General features: G+C 43.1%; 2 protein-coding genes across 3 annotated transcripts in view; one reads left to right on the forward strand and one right to left on the reverse strand.

Annotated features, from left to right (window-relative positions):
• rad54l2 (RAD54 like 2) overlaps positions 1-2,164 on the reverse strand; it is a 36,767-nt gene extending 34,603 nt beyond the window's left edge. For both annotated transcript variants that reach the window (XM_036950010.1, XM_036950012.1), the window contains exon 1: positions 2,012-2,164. The gene's annotated coding sequence lies outside the window, so the exon portion shown is untranslated. The remainder of the gene's footprint in view (positions 1-2,011) is intronic.
• A 4,369-nt stretch (positions 2,165-6,533) lies between these two features.
• bap1 (BRCA1 associated protein-1 (ubiquitin carboxy-terminal hydrolase)) lies at positions 6,534-19,624 on the forward strand. Its single transcript, XM_021568695.2, has 17 exons — positions 6,534-6,850; positions 7,187-7,216; positions 7,330-7,384; positions 7,512-7,644; positions 7,839-7,958; positions 8,051-8,112; positions 8,375-8,517; positions 11,673-11,751; positions 11,844-11,967; positions 12,230-12,377; positions 12,662-12,831; positions 13,028-13,161; positions 13,393-13,862; positions 17,260-17,498; positions 17,784-17,876; positions 17,991-18,063; positions 18,372-19,624. Exons 1-17 carry the CDS (start codon positions 6,814-6,816, stop codon positions 18,503-18,505), a joined length of 2,244 nt encoding a protein of 747 aa, XP_021424370.2. The 5' UTR covers positions 6,534-6,813; the 3' UTR covers positions 18,506-19,624.
• Positions 19,625-20,206: the final 582 nt, after the last annotated feature.

A 20,206-nucleotide genomic window follows, 5' to 3' on the forward strand; every position in this document is an offset into this window, starting at 1 on the left:
AGTTAAAATATCAAAACAAACTCTGAACCAATTACATTAATTTGGGGACAGGTTGAAAAGCATTAAACCTTTATGGAAATTTAGCTAGCTAGCTTGCACTTGCTAGCTAATTTGTCCTATTTAGATAGCTTGTTGTTGTAAGCAAATTTGTCCTGGGATATAAACATTGAGTTGTTATTTTACCTGAAATGTACAAGGTCCTCTACTCTGACAATTAATCCACACATAAAACGGTCAACCGAATCGTTTCTAGTCATCTCTCTTCCTAGGCTTTTTCTTCTCTTGACTTTATATTGTGATTGGCAACTTTCATAAATTAGGTGCATTACTGCCACAGAACTTGTTCGTCTTTCAGTCACCCACGTGGTATTACCAATGAAGAGAAGGCACATGGGTACCTGCTTCTATAAACCAATGAGGAGATGGGAGAGGCAGGACTTGCAGCGCGATCTGCATCAGAAATAGAACTGACTTCTATTTTAGCCCTTGGCAGCGCAGACGCTCGTTGGTGCAATAATTAAATAATATAGATTTCTATTTTGCGATGCGAGCAGTGTAGTCAGCCTGTAATTACTTATCAGATATAGAGAACTGATACTGATGTTGGGTTGGGATTGTTGTGGGGGGTCGTTTGACCATTTCTTTTGATTCCTCATGTCTTAGTCACTGTTAGAAAAAAATGTCTCTCCAAATCAGATGTTAGGTACTATTATTTATTATATGAATCCTATTCATTTAAATGGTCAATTTGGGTGCAATCAATTAGCTTAATTTCTCAGAGATCAAAATATTTCAACAAAATAATGTTGCAGGAATGCTAATCGTATCTGTGTCTAACTACAGAAACGATTTCAGAACAATCTGAGATGGTAGGGATGATAGCTTGCTGAAATGACATGGAACGACCCACATGCATGTCCAGCATCAAATATGACCACAACACTGAGCAGCATGTGATGTGGATGATATACCCCTTCTCACCTGCAACTCCCAAGGGCAAATCAATATCAACCCCTGTGTATATTTTTTTTGCGTTCTGTTGACATTTCAATGCGTCAAATGTTAAATCATAGGACATGAAGATGTTGTTGCACCTTGGCGTGATAGTTTTGTGTTACTTGAATTTCGGAGAAGAAAAAAAAAGATGTCACACTTTTGGTATTGCACCACAATAACATGGAAAAGACAGTTCAGGAATATATCTGAGACTGAGATTTTGTTTCCAAACAACAATGGCAATATTCCTGCTAATTAATATAATATGGATGCCAACATTAACCTCTGTCACTCCCTCTCTCACACACAAACACAATTGAGCAATTATAGCGCAGTGTTACAGGAAATGCTAAATGCAAGAGATAATAACCAACTCTAGCTTCTGTATGTAGCCATCACGTGCAACCATAAACAGGTAGATATCTAGCTAGAATAGGGGCGCATCATTAGCAAATACCTAGCTGGCTTAAAGTTACTTGTCGTTTTCTACCTTGTGCCCATCATTAAATATATGTCATTATTAACTCGCGAAAATCAACATAATAGCTACTGTTATTAGGACACTAACTAGCCGGATATTGAGATGTTGGCTTATTAAAACGCTCATCTGATATGAAATATTGCTAAGAGATGCTGTTGCTAACGTAGCTAGCTACGCGTCTGGCTATAAACAGATCACAATCCAAGATAATGTATTTTACGCTAGCTAGCTAGCTAGCTTAGCTAATTTGTTACAATTAGTTAGCTAACAGCAGTTAGCTCGTTCAACGAGTTTCCATAAATTAACAGACGAGTCGTACCAAACACAGCCTGCTAACGTTAGCTAGCTCGTGCGTGTTTGAGCAGCTAGCTAGCTTGTTGTTAGTGCGCTAGCGTCATGTTACCATACACTCGCTGTTTTCAGCCAACGTCTATTGTCCAGAGGATGGCTAATCAAGAAATCCCCTTATGTAACATTGTAAGACTGAAACTAAAATGAAATTCGAGTCAAAAAGTTGTCAAACTATGTACTTACATTTTGCATTCCCTTGGGAAATCGAATTGATGATATGCTTATGATTAATACATTATTCTTTTTACAAACTGTATTTTTTTTATTTCCCCCCTCACTGTTTCTTCAAGGGTAACAGTAACACGGTTCCCCTGCACAGATGGGAAAAACAACTCGCTAGAAGTCGGTTCCCGAAGGCACACTCGAATGACAAAAACTGTTTATAAGAAGCCAAAAACTGCTATCAGTAAAGGTTAAAAAAAAAATCATATTAGATTTTAGTTTATGCTGTACGCGTCAACACTAATTCATTAAGTTAATAGCATAGAAATTAGAGCATGTAATTGTTATATTAATGCACATCACGACAAAGTATGTTATGGCACCATCTGCTGGTGTAGTCTTGAGGTTAATACGGAGCTGTGCTGTGACAAGTGGGATGCACTATTGAACGCAACATCCTGAGAGGTTCGTGCTGATTGTAAGAAGATTGTGTCAGCCGGTTAAATGTTGTCCCTTGACAAGGCAAGAACAATGTGTAATGCAGGAGAAGTGCAGTAATCTCATAAGGAGCGTTATACTTGGAATACGGAGGAGGAATGGAGGGAAAAGAGAGGGAGAGGAGGTCTAAGAGAGAGAGTGAGGAAGAGGGTGAGCTTGAGTCAGTTGAAAAAAGAGATGGTTTGTTAAATAAGAATGGTAGAAAGTGTAAGCAGAGAGAGTTGAAGACAGGAGGTGAAATATAAGTGAATGAGGGCGATGTATTGGAGGTGGTAGGTATGGTGAAGTTCTCGGAGCTCGAGGCTTGCACCACCGTAGGAGTGAAGTTTTTGGAAAAAGTGGATCCTTGACTTTTGGCTGATCCATTTCAGGTTTCATGGTGGGTGCTGTGCTTTTTCAGAGTTGGATGCTCTGGAATTGGTGAGGGTAACCAGAAGTGATATTGTGATAATTGTATGTGTTCCTGCTGGTCAGAGGGAGCAGGCGCTCCGTGTTAAAAGAATGGAGCCAAGATATGTGAATTATTTTGCTCTCAAGAAAAGGGCGCCATTGAGTGGAGTGATTACTGGGGTTGCGGTAAATGTGAAAGCTGACCAACCGAAAGGGGAAGATTCCCGGGGGTTGTGATGCTCGTCGTTTGGTGCTTAGCAGGCAGGGTGACATGAGTGGAGAAACAGAGTTTTGATGTTGAGTCTTTGCCCCATAAAGTGATGTTAGGATATATAAGTTATCCTGTATGAGCTTTTATGCCGACTACATTACGTTGTTACAGGTGTCAAGCGTATGGGCATGTGGCAGTAGTGTGTAGGAAGGAGGTTCCTATGTGTGCAGAAGGGCATGAGACAAATGTATGTGTAGAATTGGGGAAAGTCGTGGTTTGTGTTAATTGTGGGGGTGCGAGAGAAGCAGGTTGAGGTTTCCAGGGTTAGAGTAGTGCAGAAGTTGTCATATGCTGAGGTAGTGAAGAAAGTAGAGTAAGATGGGTCCTGGCCCCTTACGCTAAGTCTGAATTTGTTCTGCTAGGTGACCTAAACTGGGACATGCTTAAACCACCTGAACAAGTCCTAAAGCAATGGGACTTCCTAAATCTTTCCCAGATTATTACCAATCCCACAAGGTATGACTCCAAACACTCAGAAAAGGCTACTCTCCTCGATGTTATCCTCACAAATAATCCTGATAGGTGTCAGTCTGGTGTTTTCTGTAATGACCTTAGTGATCGCTGTTTTACAGCTTGTGTTGGTAATGGCTGCTCAGTGAAATGACCTGTCCTGATTTGTCATAGACGCTTGCTAAAAAAACTTAAATGAGCAAGCCTTCCTTCATGAACTAGCCTCTGTAAAATGGTATAGAATCAACTTGATCCTCTCTGTCGAAGATGCTTGGACTGTCTTTTTTTATATTTTCAGTGGTATTGTTAACAAACACGCCCCCATAAAGAAAATGAGAATTAAAAACAAGTTCAGCCCCTGGTTCGACTGTGATCTGGCAGAGTTACTCCGCCTCAAGAATTGTATTTGACGAAACGCTCGGCACACACATAGTCAGGCTGACTGGCTCTCGTTCAGGCAAATGAAAAATAAGTGCACTCAGGCTATCTGGAAGGCCAACGTTAGTTACTTTAAGGAGCAGTTCTCTCTCTGTGGGTCTAACCCCAAGAAGTTCTGGAAAACGGTTAAAGACCTGGAGAATAAACCCTTGATGATGTGGTTGTTACTGACAAGAAGCACATGACTGAGCTCTTTAATCACCACTTCATTAAGTTAGGATTCATATTTGACTCAGCCATGCCTCCTTGCCAGTCCAACATTTCCTCATCTCCCACCTCTTATAATGAGACTATCCCTGATCCTTCTCCGTATTTTCACCCTGCTACAAAGTTTCTCCCTGCAGGCAGTCACTGAGTCTGAGGTGCTAAAGGAGCCCCTTAAACTTGACTCAAAAAAACATCTGGCTCAGATGGTTTAGACTCTTTCTTCTTTAAGGTTGCTGCCCCTATCATTTCCAAGCCCATCTCCGACCTTTTTAACCTGTCTCTTCTTTCTGGGGAGGTTCCCATTTCTTGGAAGGCAGCCACAGTTTGTACTTTATTTAAAGACGGAGATCAATCTGATCCTAACTGTTTATCCCTGTTTATCAAAAGTGTTGGAAAAACTTAATAATCAACTGACTGGCTTTCTTGATGTCTATAGTATTCTCTTGGGTATGCAATCTGGTTTCCGCTCAGGTTATGGATGTCACTGCAACCTTAAAGGTCCTCAATGATGTCACCATTGCCCTCGATTCTAAGCAATGTTGTGCTGCTATTTGTATTAACTTGGCCAAAGCTTTTGATACGGTAAACCATTTAATTCTTGTGAGCCAGCTACGGAGTATTGGTGTCTCTGAGGGGTCTTTGGCCTGATTTGCTAACTACCTCTCTCAAAGAGTGCAGTGTGTAAAGTCTGAAATTCTTCTGTCTCAGCCACTGCCTGTCACCAAGGGAGTACCCTAAGGCTCGATCCTAGGCCCTACACTCTTCTTAATTTACATCAACAACATTTCTCAGGCAGTAGGAAGCTCTCTCATCCATTTATATGCAGATGATACAGTCTTATACTCAGCTGGCTCCTCCCTGGATTTTGTGTTAAATGCTCTACAACAATGCTTTATTAGTGTCTAACAAGCTTTCTCTACCCTTGACATCCAAAACAAAGGTTATGTGGTTTGGTAAGAAGAATGCCCCTCTCCCCACAGGTGTGATTACTACCTCTGAGGGTTTAGAGCTTGAGGTATTCACTTCATACAAGTACTTGGGAGTATGGCTAGACGGTACACTGTCCTTTTCTCAGCACATATCAAAGCTGCAGGCTAAAGTTAAATCTAGACTTAGTTTACTCTATGGTAATAGCTCCTCTTTCACCCCAGCTGCCAAACTAACCCTGATTCAGATGACCATCCTACCCATGCTAGATTACAGACACATAATTCATAGCTTGGCAGGTAAGGGTGCTCTCGAGTGGGTAGATGTTCTTTACCAGTCACATTCTGTTAAAGGTCCCCAATCACACACATCCCTTGCTTGCTCCTCTTTTCAGTTCGCTGCAGTTAGAAACTGTAACGAGCTGCAACAAACACTCAAATTGGACAGTTTTATCTCAATCCCTTCATTCAAAGACTCAATCATGGACACTCTTACTGACAGTTGTGGCCGCTTTGTGTGATGCATTGCTGTTGTCTGTGCCCAAATATATTTCTACCATATTTTGTGCTGCTACTATGTTGTTGCTACCATGTTGTTATGTTGTGTTGCTACCATGCTATTTTGTCATGTGTTGCTGCCTTGCTATGTTGTTGTCTTAGGTCTCTCTTTAAGTAGTGTAGTGTTGTGTTGTCTCGTCGTGATGTGTGTTTTGTCCTATATTTTTATTTGATTTTTAATTTTTAATCACAGCCCCTGTCCCCACAGGAGGCCATTTGCCTTTTGTTAGGCCGTCATTATAAATAAGAATTTGTTCTTAACTGACTTGCCAATTTAAATAAAAATAAGTAAATCAAGAGGGAGGGATCCTGAGAGGAATGGTGTGACTAGTAGATCTGTACCAGTACAGAGGGATCAACCAACAAGTGATCTATGTTTCAGTAAGATTGGATTTTTTTTCATTTATAGTGATGGTTATGAACTGTACAGCAGGATGGAACATAAGTCACAGAAAATAGAGGTTGTGGTGGCAGCTGCAGAGAGGAATTTGTGCTAGACTATCAAAAAATCCAATCTTACTGAAAATAATTTCACTACACCCGCAATAACATCTGCTGAACATGTGTATGTGACCAATAAAATTTGATTTGACATCAGAAGAGTTACAGGGTGTGTTAAGGGGTGGTGTCCCATCCTTTCAGACTGTTCGCCTGAAGTAGGACTAAATATATTTAAATAGTGGAGTATGGTATTTATTATTTTTGGGGGAGTGTACTGTTAAATGGTAGGGTATTTGTTGTATTTAATTTTTTTTAATGTTCTTTGGGGGGGAGAAACATTTTTTATATGCAAAGTATAAGGAAGTTATACTCCAGTCTAGTAGGTGGCGGTAATGCAACATTTATTGGATGCCAACCGCCGTTAAACCTAATCGAAGAAGAAGAATAGTAGTCTTGAATTCGACCATTTCGAAGTCGCGCATAAATGACGTGAATTAAAGCGTCCAAGCTGTCGTTCTTTTGTGTTAGAAATGAATATGTCTTCGTTCCGTTAGCTAATTGGGTAAAACTTTTGCAGTGGTTATGTGAATATGGACTGACTCAGTACTTAGCCAAATATCGATGGACTGTAATTTCATACAAAAATGAACAAAGGGTGGCTGGAACTCGAGAGTGACCCGGGTAAGAAGCTAATGCGTTAGCTGCTAACGTTAGCGAACAATTATTTGTCAGATATAATCTAATCTGCAATCAGAATGTTTGATCGTCTCAATATGTTTTACTGCCAGTAAACACAATACATGTAATAGCAAATTACGTTATATAGATTCATACGTAGGGCTATAAGTTAGCTAGCTACTGTAGCTTGTAATATATCAATTACACACTAGTTAGTACAATAACGTTACATTGTTCATTAGTTGCACCAGCAGGAGGAATTACCTACAATGTTTCTGTTTGTATGATCGATGCCATTGTTACATTTTCAATTAACGTGTTTTCTTATGGTCTGTGCAGGGCTATTCACGCTCTTGGTGGAGGATTTTGGTGAGTTGATTTGACAGGTTGGCTGATAAAGTAAACCTGTACTGGATAAGTGTGAGCACCATGTAGTTTGAGTATTCCTTTTTTTGTATTCTGCATGTGTGTTTGTAATGTAGGTGTGAAGGGGGTTCAGGTGGAGGAGATATACGACCTACAAAGCAAGTGTCCAAGGTATGGAGCAACTCTCTGAAAGCCTCACTATTTACAGCCCACTGTATATATAGCCTCGGCCTACTAGTGTATAAACCCAAATATGTGGACAGCTATCTGATTTCCTTGACTCTTGTCTCCCACCCAGTCCTGTCTATGGCTTCATCTTCCTGTTCAAGTGGATTGAAGAACGAAGGTCTAGGAGGAAAGTCTCCACCTTGGTGGATGAGACGTCTGTCATTGATGATGACATTGTTAATGACATGTTCTTTGCTCACCAGGTGAGTCTGTTTAATCCTTGACTATAAGATTCAGGCCAGTCAGTTTGCAGTAATAGTGATTTGCATGCATGGAGGCTATATTGTTGTCAGAATGTGGTGCATTCCATCATTTCCTACTGTGTCAGAGGAAGACATTGGTTTTTTTTCTTTCTCTCATTGAGTTCCTTTACATGGTTATTTTTTTCTGTGCCCAGCTGATCCCCAACTCCTGCGCCACCCATGCACTTCTGAGCGTGCTCCTGAACTGTAGTGGGGTTGAGTTGGGCACTACCCTCAGCCGCATGAAGACCTTCACTAAAGGCTTCGGTCCAGAGGTGAGGACACACACACCTACCTCTCTCCAATTTCTGCTGTGGTGTTATGATTACAATCAAATTTTACATTGCATTCTTTTGTGTTCTTTCAGAGTAAAGGCTACGCCATTGGAAATGCCCCAGAGCTGGCCAAAGCACACAACAGCCATGCCAGGTAGGTGCTGCTGCGTTTGTCCCTCCCTATTGAGTATGCCCCTTCCTACAACTAGATTTTATTCAGTAGGCACATAAAAAAAACAAGGCTGAAACAACAGAGGTACCAACCTGAAATCATCCAATTAGAAACAGTTGTTTTCATTTGCTGTTGCAAAACATTGTCTACGTTGTGCAGGAATGAATACAACCCTGATTTGTACAAATGTGACTGCCACCCATGATTGATTCTTCCGCCTCTTCCTTCTCTTGTTTCCATGGAGACCGGAGCCCAGGCACCTGCCGGAGAAGCAGAATGGGATTAGTGCCGTGCGGACCATGGAAGCGTTCCACTTTGTCAGCTACGTGCCCATCAAAGACCGACTGTTTGAGTTAGACGGCCTCAAGGCATACCCCATTGACCACGGTGAGGCTGCACACTGTGATGGACTAAGGGAAGCAGCGTAGTACTGCTCACTCACGTTGAGACAGCCTAGCGCAGCCTTAAAGTATGGGTCACGACCCAAAGTGGGTTGCAGACCTGTTAATTGCGGCTCGTGATTTGTCCTGAGTAAATGTATAATTATTTCATTTAATTACTGGAATTGATTTGGTTAAGTGCAACTGTGCTCTCTGCTCAGTGCGCTCTCAGCTGAGCAGCGGTGTCTCTGCTCAGTTTGGCAGCTGTGCGAGTGGGAGGGAGATGCCCGTGTGCTTTGCAGTTTACCCAATCTTTTTTTCTGCAGTTTTATTGAAGATCACGCTGCTGTCATTCAGCAGTAGATGATGCGCTGTCAGCCATTCCCACTCGCCATCACTCACCGCTGTCATCCAATGGACTCAAGCTAGCCACAAGTTTTGACTGAGCGCAATTGTCATGAAATGCAAATGCAGTGATGAGTTTCTCTCTTGGTTTCATACAAACTTTGAGATGTAACGAGGAACCCAGGGAGTTATTTCAGAACAGGGCAGAATGCTTCAGGAAACAGTGCTTCGACAGTGGGAAAAGTAAGTCAGCTAGCAAGGCATTGTTGTCATTTTCTAACGGGTGATGATCAGCAGAAATAAGGGGAGTGCTATCTTTCATAGTAGTCGATGTCAGTATCTCTTTCAAACAATCCCCTTGGACACAGCTAATAGCTAGCTAGCTAACGTTAGCCAAAGCAAACTAGCTAGCTACTGCAACCCTAAGTAGCAGTACAGATGATGAAACATTATCAGGACTACTGTACAACTTACTATAGAAATGATTATTGAAAGCAAGTTAAGTTGAAGCTGTTCTGTTAAAATACAAGTAATCATTTTGATTCTGGAATTAACTGATTTAAAGCAAGATGCTTTTTGAGGCAAACACGCACAGTTCTGGGTTGCTCATCTACAGCAGGAATCGGTCTTCTGTCTGACTGAGAAAGCAGTAGATGTGAGTCAGTGTTCTCAACTCTGCCGTCCTTAAAAAAAACAAGTACAGAAACGGACTCAATGCTGAGCATGACCTCCGAGTTGCACTGTCAAAAACGGAGCCGAGAATAGACCTGCTTGTTGAAAACTTCAACCAGCCACGCACCTCTGTGTGTGTTTTATGTTGGTTTTCTGGTCTACATCTGTGTGATGTGATCAATCAGTTTATTCCATTTCAGAATATTTTTTGTTGTATTTTAAGAGCAACAGTTCCAACCTAGACATATATGTAGGAGTGTTTTTAAAGGGGGAAAATAAACATGAATTACTTTTTACAGTTGAAGTCGGAAGTTTACATACACCTTAGCCAAATACATTTAAACTCAGTTTTACGCAATTTCCTAGTAAAAATTCCCTGTCTTAGATCAGTTAGGATCACCACTTTATTTTAAGAATGTGAAATGTCAGAATAATAGTAGATTTTATTTCCGCTTTTATTTCTTTCACCACATTTCCAGTGGGTCAGAAGTTTACATACACTCAATTAGTATTTGGTAGCATTGCCTTTAAATTGTTTAACTTGGGTCAAATGTTTCCGGTACCCTTCCACAAGCTTCCCACAATAAGTTGGGTGAATTTTGGCCCATTCCTTCTAACAGCGCTGGTGTAACTGATTCAGGTTTGTAGACCTCCTTGCTCGCACACACTTTTTCAGATTTTCTATAGGATTGAGGTCAGGGCTTTGTGATGGCCACTCCAATAGCTTGACTTTGTTGTCTTTAAGCCATTTTGCCACAACTTTGGAAGTATGCTTGGGGTCATTGTCCATTTGGAAGACCCATTTGCGACCAAGCTTTAACTCCCCGACTGATGTTGCTTCAATATATACACATAATTTTCTTCCCTCATGATGCCATCTATTTTGTGAACTGCACCAGTCCCTCCTGCAGCACCCCCACAACATGATGCTTCCACCCCCGTGCTTCACGGTCGGGATGGTGTTCTTCGGCTTGCAAGCCTCCCCCTTTTTCCTCCAAACATAATGATGGTCATTATGGCCAAACAGTTCTATTTTTGTTTCATCAGACCAGAGGACATTTCTCCAGAAGTACTATCTTTGTCCCCATGTGAAGTTGCAAACCGTAGTCTGGCTTTTTTTTATGGCAGTGGCTTCTTCCTTGCTGAGCGGCCTTTCAGGTTATGTCGATATACTTGTGTACTATTGTTTGTACAGATGAACGTGGTACCTTCAGGCATTTGCAAATTGCTCCCAAGGATGAACCAGACTTGTGGAGGTCTACAATTGTTTTTCTGAGGTCTTGGCTGATTTTATTTAGATTTTCCCATGATGTCAAGCAAAGAGGCACTGAGTTTTAAGGTAGTCCTTGAAATACATCCACAGGTACACCTCCAATTGACTCAAAGTATGTCAATAAGCCTATCAGAAGCTTCTAAAGCCATGACATAATTTTCTGGAATTTTCCAAGCTGTTTAAAGGCACAGCCAACTTAGTGCATATAAACGTCTGACCCACTGGAATTGTGATACAGTGAATTAAAAGTGTTGGGAAAATTATTTGTGTCATGCGCAAAGTACATGTCCTAACCGACTTGCCAAAACTATAGTTTGTTAACAAGAAATGTGTTCAGTGGTTGAAAACCAAATTTTAATGACTCCAACCTAAGTATATGTAAACTTCTGACTTCAACTGTACATTGGTATTTCATTCAATTATTTGTTTTAGTCTATTGTGTTTTAGGCATAAGGTCAATGAAATGTACCGATTTTTTTTAATTTTTTTTAAATTTTTAAATTTTAATTATTTTTTTTTTTTTTTTTTTTTTTTTACGCATAGGGCCATGTTTTCATAAGCTTGGGTCCCAGAAAAACACAGAATTTCTAATTTGGGTCCCAGGCTGAAAAAGTTGAATAACCCCTGGCCTAGTGTCTTCATAGCGCTGTAATGCCATGTGAAGCACATGATCTACTGTGTGGCAATACAACCCTTGACGAAATTCTGTGAGACTGCAGTGGCTCATTTTCAAATGGCACTCTATTCCCTATGTAGTCCACTACTCTTGGCCAGGGCCCATAGGGTGACCACATGGGCTCGGGATGAAAGCAGCATGGGGAGGGGAGAGTAAATTCTAAACATTTCTTCCTCCACCTCTCTCTCGCTCTCAGGGCCATGGGGAGAGGAGGAGGAGTGGACGGACAAGGCGCGACGGGTCATCATGGAGAGGATTGGCTTGGCCACAGCTGGGTGAGCCTATCTCCTGCCTCAGTAACACTGAATGAGATGTTACGCATACACACACACACACACACACTCACACACTTTCTCTCACCTCTCAGAGAGCCATACCATGATATCCGCTTCAACCTGATGGCAGTGGTTCCTGACCGCAGGGTGAAGTATGAGTCCAAACTAGAGATCCTCAAGAGGAACAGACAGATGGTTCTGGAGGGATTACAGCAGGTCAGGAAACTCACACAGAGGAGCCGATTGATACACCCCAGTGAGAAAGTGTGTGTGTGTGTGTATGTATCTGATTGGGTGCATTCCTTTTAGCTTGCCCTTTGTCCTGGTTAAGCAGAGTTCTGACTTTAGGATCAATTGAATGGTCTAAAATGTGCCAACTCTACCCAGCCAGTGCCCCTGGCGAGCTAAAACGAATGCACCCAGACCAATACACCATGTGTGTCCAATTGACTTGACATGAATGTCACCTGTTCTCCAGCTGATCCGGGTCACCCAGCCAGAGCTCGTCCAGGACAGAAAGCAGCAGGACTCCTCCCCTTCAGAGGACACACCCCCTGCTATCAAAAAAGAAGAGGCAGAGCCTCAACCTGTTACATCACAGGGGGCTGAGCAGACTCCTCCCACAGGTATTACATTCAGCTCCAACCACCTAAAATGTAGATTCTCTTTATAAACATGAGAAATGGTTCTGTGAGTCTGTCGTTGTCTCCCAAATGGCACCCTCTTCCCTATGTAGTGCACTATTTTTGACTATAGCCATATGGGCGCTTGTCAAAAGTAGTGCACCATTAAGGGAATGTCATGCCATTCGGGGTTCATCCTGTCTCAGGTTATGATGTGCTGCAACAGTTCCACTGATGTCCATGACTTCATGACTGTCTCTCCCCTTGTTCTGCGGACGCTGCAACAGCCCAGTCCCAGTCGACACCCAGCCCCTCAGGCAAGGGGAAGGCCATGGGGAAACCAACCGCCCCAGCGGGGGGAGGGGGAGCCACGCAGCCTGTCAACAGCACCTCCCTAATCGCCCCACGACTGCCCGCCTTCCTGGACAACCACAACTACGCCAAGTCCCCCATGCAGGTCAGCAGGAGAGGGATGGGTTACAATGTGACAACTCAAATTTCCACACACAAGTCTCATTAACGTCAATGCTTGATGGATTGTCACGACAGGCTTGACTTGCGTACGCATATCTCAAGTTAGGATTCGGCCCCATGGACCAATACCATATGTTTGCCGTGACAAGGTAGATGATTGGTTGTTCTGTGATTGACAGGAGGAGGAGGACCTTGCGGCAGGGGTGACGGGGGTGGGTCGTCCCCGGGTCCCTGGCGCAAACCAGCCCCCCTTCTCTGATGTTGATGACGATGAGGAGGAAGTAACTGGCACAGCAGGAGGCACACCCACCAGGTCAGCTCCACACAACTAGAGTTATTCTAGTGCTATGGTCACTCTCTTTCTATTCTAGTTCCATTATATTTCTATACTCAGCTTCATATCGCATGATGTTTCAATTTAGACTGTGGTAAAGGCCTCAGGTGATGGTGTTATTCAGACTAAAAAGCGTTATACCACATTTTTCATTGAGTCCAAAATGTTCCCCTCTGTAACTTGAATGTTCGTATGTTCATGAGTGTTTAGGTTCAGGCGGAAGGCGGGCCTGCGTTCCCGTACGGGCCGTGCAGGCGGCGGTGGCGTGGAGACCAAGCTGGCGCTGAGTGTCCTGGCCGAGAAACTCAAGAAGGAAGTCAAGAGGAAGGACGCTCTGGCCACGCCCCTCTCGGTCCGCACCGAGGGCCGCACGGGGGGCATCGTGATCACCGCCACCTCGCAGCCTTCGCCCACGCCAAGCAACGAGAGCACCGACACCGCCTCGGAGATCGGCAGCGCTTTCAACTCGCCACTGCGCTCCCCGGCTCGCTCCCAGGCGGCCACACGACCCTCCAGCCCCGTGGCGTCCCACCTGTCCCGGGTATTGTTCGGGGAGGATGAGGGTCTGCTGAGGCTGGACGCCAGGCACAACCGGGCTGTTAGAGAGCTGGGGCCCTCCGTCAGCACTGCCCTGCTGCATCTACAGGAGGACGGTGTTATATATGCTGTACCGCCACCCGGTGAGGATATGTGTGTGTGTGTGTGTGCAAGATGGGGAGCGAAAGAGACTGGACATGGGGGAAGCGAACATGGGCACTTGGATTTAAGATTATCATCATAAATGAATTATCAAAGAGCAGCTGCTTACCTTCAAACCTAATTACATAAGCCATATTAACACCTGGATTATACTAATCTAATACCAGACTGACACAGCTCTGGAGATGCAAGAGCTGAACAGGGCATTTAACTAGTAGGGATGTAACTAGTAGGGATGTAACGATTCACCGACACGCACCGGCCCCAGATTTTTTTTTAAAGAAACAAGTGCATCGGCCCACAAACCGATCCAAATGTAGCATGCATCAGTCAGAAAATCGATTCAAACGTTACAAATCGGCAGTTGACTAAAATGTTTTTCTCATATTACCTTATTTTTACCTTCTGAAAATTCTTCATCTTTCAGTGTCGACCTGCGTGTAACTGTGTTGCCAGTCATTGGTCTACAATTAATTTTGCATGCAGAACAACCCCAGGCTATATCTGGGGTAGCTTCACACGCTGACCAATGCCAGGCAGGCAACCTGTTCCTGATCTTGCATGATATTAGGCTGTATTAGTTGAGTAACAACCTATATAATTTGCTAGGTTATAGTTATCTATGCACTGTTAAATTGTGTTTTACCGGAATAGATGTAAACTACAGGAGACACAACTCTCATTGACTGTCCCTGCTGACAATAGATTTTATTTTTGATTTGTTCAACATCGGATGCGTCCCATCAACTACACTGATTTTGAAGTAGACTTAACAAGTGACATCAATAAGGGATGAAAAGAGCATGTGTTCCTAATGTTTTGTACACTCAGTGCATATGGTCATTTTTAGATATACAGGGTTAAGTTGATAATTCCATAGTGAGGGCAGCAATCACTCGCACACTGCATGGCGGAAGCAGAGGAGAAGCGATCACACAGTTAAAAACGTCACAACGGGGGACGGGGGGGAATCTAAAGTGTGCTATATGTTAATTGGAAAAATATTGATGCATAACTAGCTCAAACACTTAATCTGCAAAAATGACTAGTTAATTAGTGGGTGATGATTTCAGAGTCAAAGTGGGGCGACACACAACTGCCTACATTGTCGCACCCCCCCCCCAAATCTGGTAGTACCTAGTCTACCTTATGTCTCAGGTACCTACATAATACCTACACCATAGACATATGTAATTCACACACACACACACAGCCCTCTCAGACAGATCCAGCTCAGAGAGGCCCAACTCATGAGCTCTATCAGCAGCAGATTTGAATTTAGAATGGAAAATGAATGTGTTTATGCAACAAATGTTGGTGCATCGAATCGTATCAGGCCGAATCCCACCGATTCGCTCTCAAACCAAAACGCACTAAAACATCTCGTTCTAGAATCCTATCGGAGCCCATGTACAGTTGTAGTCGTACGTTTACATATACTTAGGTTGGAGTCATTAAAACACATTTTTCAACCACTCCTCACATTTCTTGTTAACAAACTAAAGTTTTGGCAAGTCGGTTAGGACATCTACTTTGTGCATGACACAATTTTTCCAACACTTTTAATTCACTGTATCACAATTCCAGTGGGTCAGAGGTTTACATGCACTAAGTTGACTGCCTTTAAACAGCTTGGGAAATTCCAGAAAAGGATGTCATGGCTTTGGAAGCTTCTTATAGGCTAATTTACATACTTTTACATACTTTGAGTCAATTGGAGGTGTACCTGTGGATGTATTCCAGTGCTTGACATCATGGGGAAATCAAATGAAATCAGACAAAAATATTGTAGACCTCCATAAGTCTGGTTCATCCTTGGGCGCAATTTCCAAACGCCTGAAGGTACCACGTTCATCTGTACAAACAATAGTATGCAAGTATAAACACCATGGAACCACTCAGCCGCCATACCGCTCAGGAAGGAGACGCGTTCTGTCTCCTAGAGATGAACATACTTTGGTGCGAAAGGTGCAAATCAATCCCAGAACAGCCAAGGACCTTGTGAAGATGCTGGAGGAAACAGGTACAAAAGTATCTATATCCACAGTAAAATGAGTCCTATATCGACATAACCTGACAAGCCGCTCAGCAAGGAAGAAGCCACTACTACAAAACCTCCATAATAAAGCCGGACTACGGTTTGCAACTGCACATGGGGACAAAGATCGTACTTTCTGGAGAAATGTCGTCTGGTCTGATGAAACAAAAATAGAATTGTTTGGCTATAATGAACATCGTTATGTTTGGAGGAAAAAGGGGAGGCTTGCAAGCAGAAGAATGCCATCCCAACTGTGAAGCACGGGGGTGGCAGTATCATGCTGTGTGGGTGCTTTGCTGCAGGAGGGACTGGTGCATTTCACAAAATAGATGGCATCATGATGCAGGAAAATTATGCAGATATATTGAAGCAACATCTCAAGTCATCAGTCAGGCGGGAAGTTAAACTTTGGTCGCAAATGGGTCTTCCATATCGACATTGACCCCAAGCATACTTCCAAAGTTGTGGCAAAATGGCTTAAGGACAACAAAGTCAAGGTATTGGAGTGGTCATTCACAAAGCCCTGACCTCAATCCTATAGAAAAATTGTGGGCAGAACTGAAAAAGCGTGTGGGAGCAAGGAGGCCTACAAACCTAACTGTTACACCAGCTCTTTCAGGAGGAATGGACCAAAGTTTACCCAACGTATTGTGGGAAGCTTGTGGAAGGCTATCTGAAATGTTTGACCCAAGTTAAACAATATAAAGGCAACGCTACCAAATACTAATTGAATGTATGTCAACTTCTGACCCACTGGGAATGTGATGAAATAAATAAAATCTGAAATAAATCCTTCTCTCTACAATTATTCTGTTCTTAACGGACCTAAGACAGGGAATTTCTACTAGGATTAAATGTCAGGAATTGTGAAATCCTGAGTTTAAATGTAATTGGCTAAGGTGCATGTAAACTTCCGACTTCAACTGGAGAAATAACAAAATATGCTGAAAAGCTGCTGTGTTGTTCAATGTAACCAGGTATAAAATCCCGACCTACGGTTTGGTTTGCAATGCTCCCACATAGGGAAATAGAGAATGTGAAAAGAACCCTGTGGCCTCACGCTATTCGATGTGGGAAATGTGGGCACCCGGGGTCCATCAAATCGTCTTGAAAGGGATCGATGCATATTCCTATTAGCTGAATCTGATGGCGAGTTGATAGCTGGGACATATTCACTACAAACTAAACGAAAGAAAATGGACAAACCGGGAGGAACTTCCTGAACTTGTCTAATAAGAAACACTTTTTTGGGGGAGGGTTCCAAAATGGGTTTTTTTTTATACAATGATGAAGATTTGTTGGTTTATTGCTCAATAGATGTTGTTTCTGTGCCAGTGCAGCTGATACACCACCTGAGGGGTCCAAGCGAGAGAAGGCAGGCACTCCAGAGAAGGTAAAAGACCAAGAGCAAGGGAGCAACCCAGCAGGAAGGGGGGAAGGTGTGAAGGAGGATGGTAAGGAGGGACCATCGGTGGAGGTGAAGGAGGAGCGCAAAGACGTCAAACCCAGAAAGGAAAAGATCATCTCCACGGAAACCGTTGGAAGCAACAAGCCCTCAGGGGAGAAATACTCTCCTAAAGTAAGTCTTTTTTTCTTTATTTTCTCTCTCACTTGCTAGAAACATCTCTGGAGATTTCTGTATTTAATGGCTCCTCAATCCTTTTTTTCACTTTTTTTTTCCCAGTTATTGTCCGGTTTTCCACTCTCGTTTTGTATGCCTTTTTGTTTTCAAATTCGTCGTCTTTCACTGTATTGTGTGTCGAATAGCTAATTGGAGCTAGAGGTTGACTTGCTGTATGTAACAGTTTGCTGTTTTATAAATGTCAGCCAGATGATTTCTTCTCCATCTCTTGTTTTCCTGCAGGAGCTGCTTGCTCTGCTGAAATGTGTGGAGGCGGACATCGCCAACTATGAAGTGTTTTTGAAGGAGGAGGTGGAGAAGAGGAAGAAATACAAAGTTAGAATGAATTCTAATCAAGTTCCTAAGTAGTGGGATGAATGAGTTTGGTCACAGAAATCCAAAGCTGTGTGTGTGGGTGTTAATGAAAATGTTCAACTGTGTTTTGACCAGATCGATGACCAGCGAAGGACCCATAATTATGACGAGTTCATCTGTACTTTCATATCCATGCTGGCCCAAGAAGGTACAGTCACCACTCAACGCTTTCCCTTGGTAGAACTAAAGGTGGAATGTCATGCATGAACACATCCAGTCTTAGTCTCTCTCTGTTTATTAGCTAATCCCTGTTCTATATTTAACCTCCCTACTGTGTAGTCGGGGACCCACACTGCCTGAGAGTAGTCCACATAATGGTACACTCTCTCCACATCTTCCTCTCTGACAAGTGTTTTTAATATGATTTCCTGTAGAAAATGCGGTAACATTTTACGAGATCATAGGCAATTTTACAGTAACCAATTTTACAAGTTCTCGCTCTCCTTCTGTCTCCAGGCATGTTGGCTAGTCTGGTCGAGCAGAATATCTCTGTGCGCCGTCGCCAGGGCGTGAGCATCGGCCGTCTACACAAACAGAGGAAACCAGACCGCAGGAAACGCTCGCGACCCTACAAGGCCAAGCGCCAGTGACCCCCAGGAAGTGTTAGCTCGGAATCACCGATCACCAATCGCAGCAGAGAAAATGCAAAAACCCTTGTTGCACTCATGACACTGTCCTGTGACGTCAGGGAGAAAAGGACTCATATTGCTGTATTTGTGTCAGTCTCTGACTTCCTCCAATGGACCATCTGTTGATTAGTTTAATCAGGTTTGCTTTACTGTAAGCAGAAGAGTAATTTTGTATGTTTGTGTTCCTGAGTGACACCTTATTCCCTAGTGCACTACTTTTGACCAGAGCCCTACATAGTGCAATACTTTTTTATGGGCCCTGATCACATGTTGGGCACTATATAGAGAATTGGGTGCCATTTGGGATGCACTCCTAGTCTCCCATGTAAAAGGACCTCTGTCTGTGCCATCACACTGTGTACTGGGTCGTGTTCATTAGGCACGCGGCGCAAACTTTATGAACGTTTTGCAAATGAAAATGAGTGTTTGCAATTCCAGATAGTTCCTCCCTGTTTCAGTCTGTTTTTCTTCCATTTGGTGCCTAATGAACACAAAGGTGTGACAACTGATTGAGGGACACAGGAAGCTTCTGGGAAGTCTTTGAGTTGGTCGGATCATGTGATGTGACTCTTTCCTGTCAAGAAGGGCTGGTTTACTGCTATTTGCTTGCTTGTATTATGCTTTGGCAGTACCGTACTATGCGTCCCAAATAGCACCCTATTTCCTATTTAGTGCACTACCTTTAGGTCTCTGATCAAAAGTAGTGACCTATATAGGGAATAAGGTGCAATTTGGGATATACTGTATCCCCTTTTGAGGTCCTGTAAATGAATGGATTAGATCTACTCTTGTTTTTTTATTTTTTATCTGTAAATGATCTCTAAATGTAGATTCTAATGTTTGAGAGCATGAGATGTGTGTGTGTGTGGGGGAGTGTGTAAGCAGTTTGTATGTTTCTGTACATATGTATCTGTCAGCTCAGCATCAGTGGTAACAGAAGTGTTTAAAAATAATAATAACCCTAGTCACATGAATACAATGAACTCCACAGAAGCACTATTGACCTCACTCACTTCTCATCATGCCATAGGTGGATGCTCTGGGTCATATATTTGGTGAGATAAAAACATATCACATGGGCTTGGCTTTGACTGCGTTTATTCCATTACTTGCACAAAGAGACTTCCATCCTTTTGGCACACTGAGTTTTGTCCACGACCATCCTCTCTGATTTGAATAGTGTTACGAACGGGACCCGCTGAGGCGCGGAACGCAAACACCTTACTTACGCTTCGCGCCAATAGGAACTCCTCCACTTGGTGGGAATTGTAACATGCTTCATATAGCGAGGATCGTTACAAGAGCTTTATATGTTGAGACACTGCTGGAGCTGGAGACTTTCCTAAGGAGGAATACCCTCTGGAGTCCAGAGGGCAGACTTAAGCGGGGGAGGCCCAAGACACCATGGCAGAGGAGAGTCGAGACTGCGCTCCAGCCACATCAGTAGAGCAGGGCCACGGTGAAGATGGCCAGAGACCGACAGAATCGAAGGGCCTTTGCTGTGGCCCTGTGCCCCAGCCAGCACGACTGAGATGAGTGAGTGTTAAGAAAATGTCCAAGCTGACATTTTGTTTAGTTGCTGCCTATGTCCACGAGGTGTAGCAATGGTTCCCGGATGTGCTGCTGAACCCCCTTAGTCACACAGTTATATCATCGGTCAGC

The sequence above is a fragment of the Oncorhynchus mykiss genome, chromosome 17 (assembly GCF_013265735.2).
Source record: "Oncorhynchus mykiss isolate Arlee chromosome 17, USDA_OmykA_1.1, whole genome shotgun sequence".
NCBI lineage: Eukaryota > Metazoa > Chordata > Actinopteri > Salmoniformes > Salmonidae > Oncorhynchus > Oncorhynchus mykiss.

Excerpts from the sequence above, each read along its gene's own strand:
- bap1 (XM_021568695.2), top strand. The coding sequence starts at position 6,814 with ATGAACAAAGGGTGGCTGGAACTCGAGAGTGACCCGG. Across the intron at positions 7,959-8,050 it reads CTAAAGGCTTCGGTCCAGAG|AGTAAAGGCTACGCCATTGG; the intron begins GTGAGGACACAC and ends GTGTTCTTTCAG. Across the intron at positions 11,968-12,229 it reads TTCTGGAGGGATTACAGCAG|CTGATCCGGGTCACCCAGCC; the intron begins GTCAGGAAACTC and ends CCTGTTCTCCAG.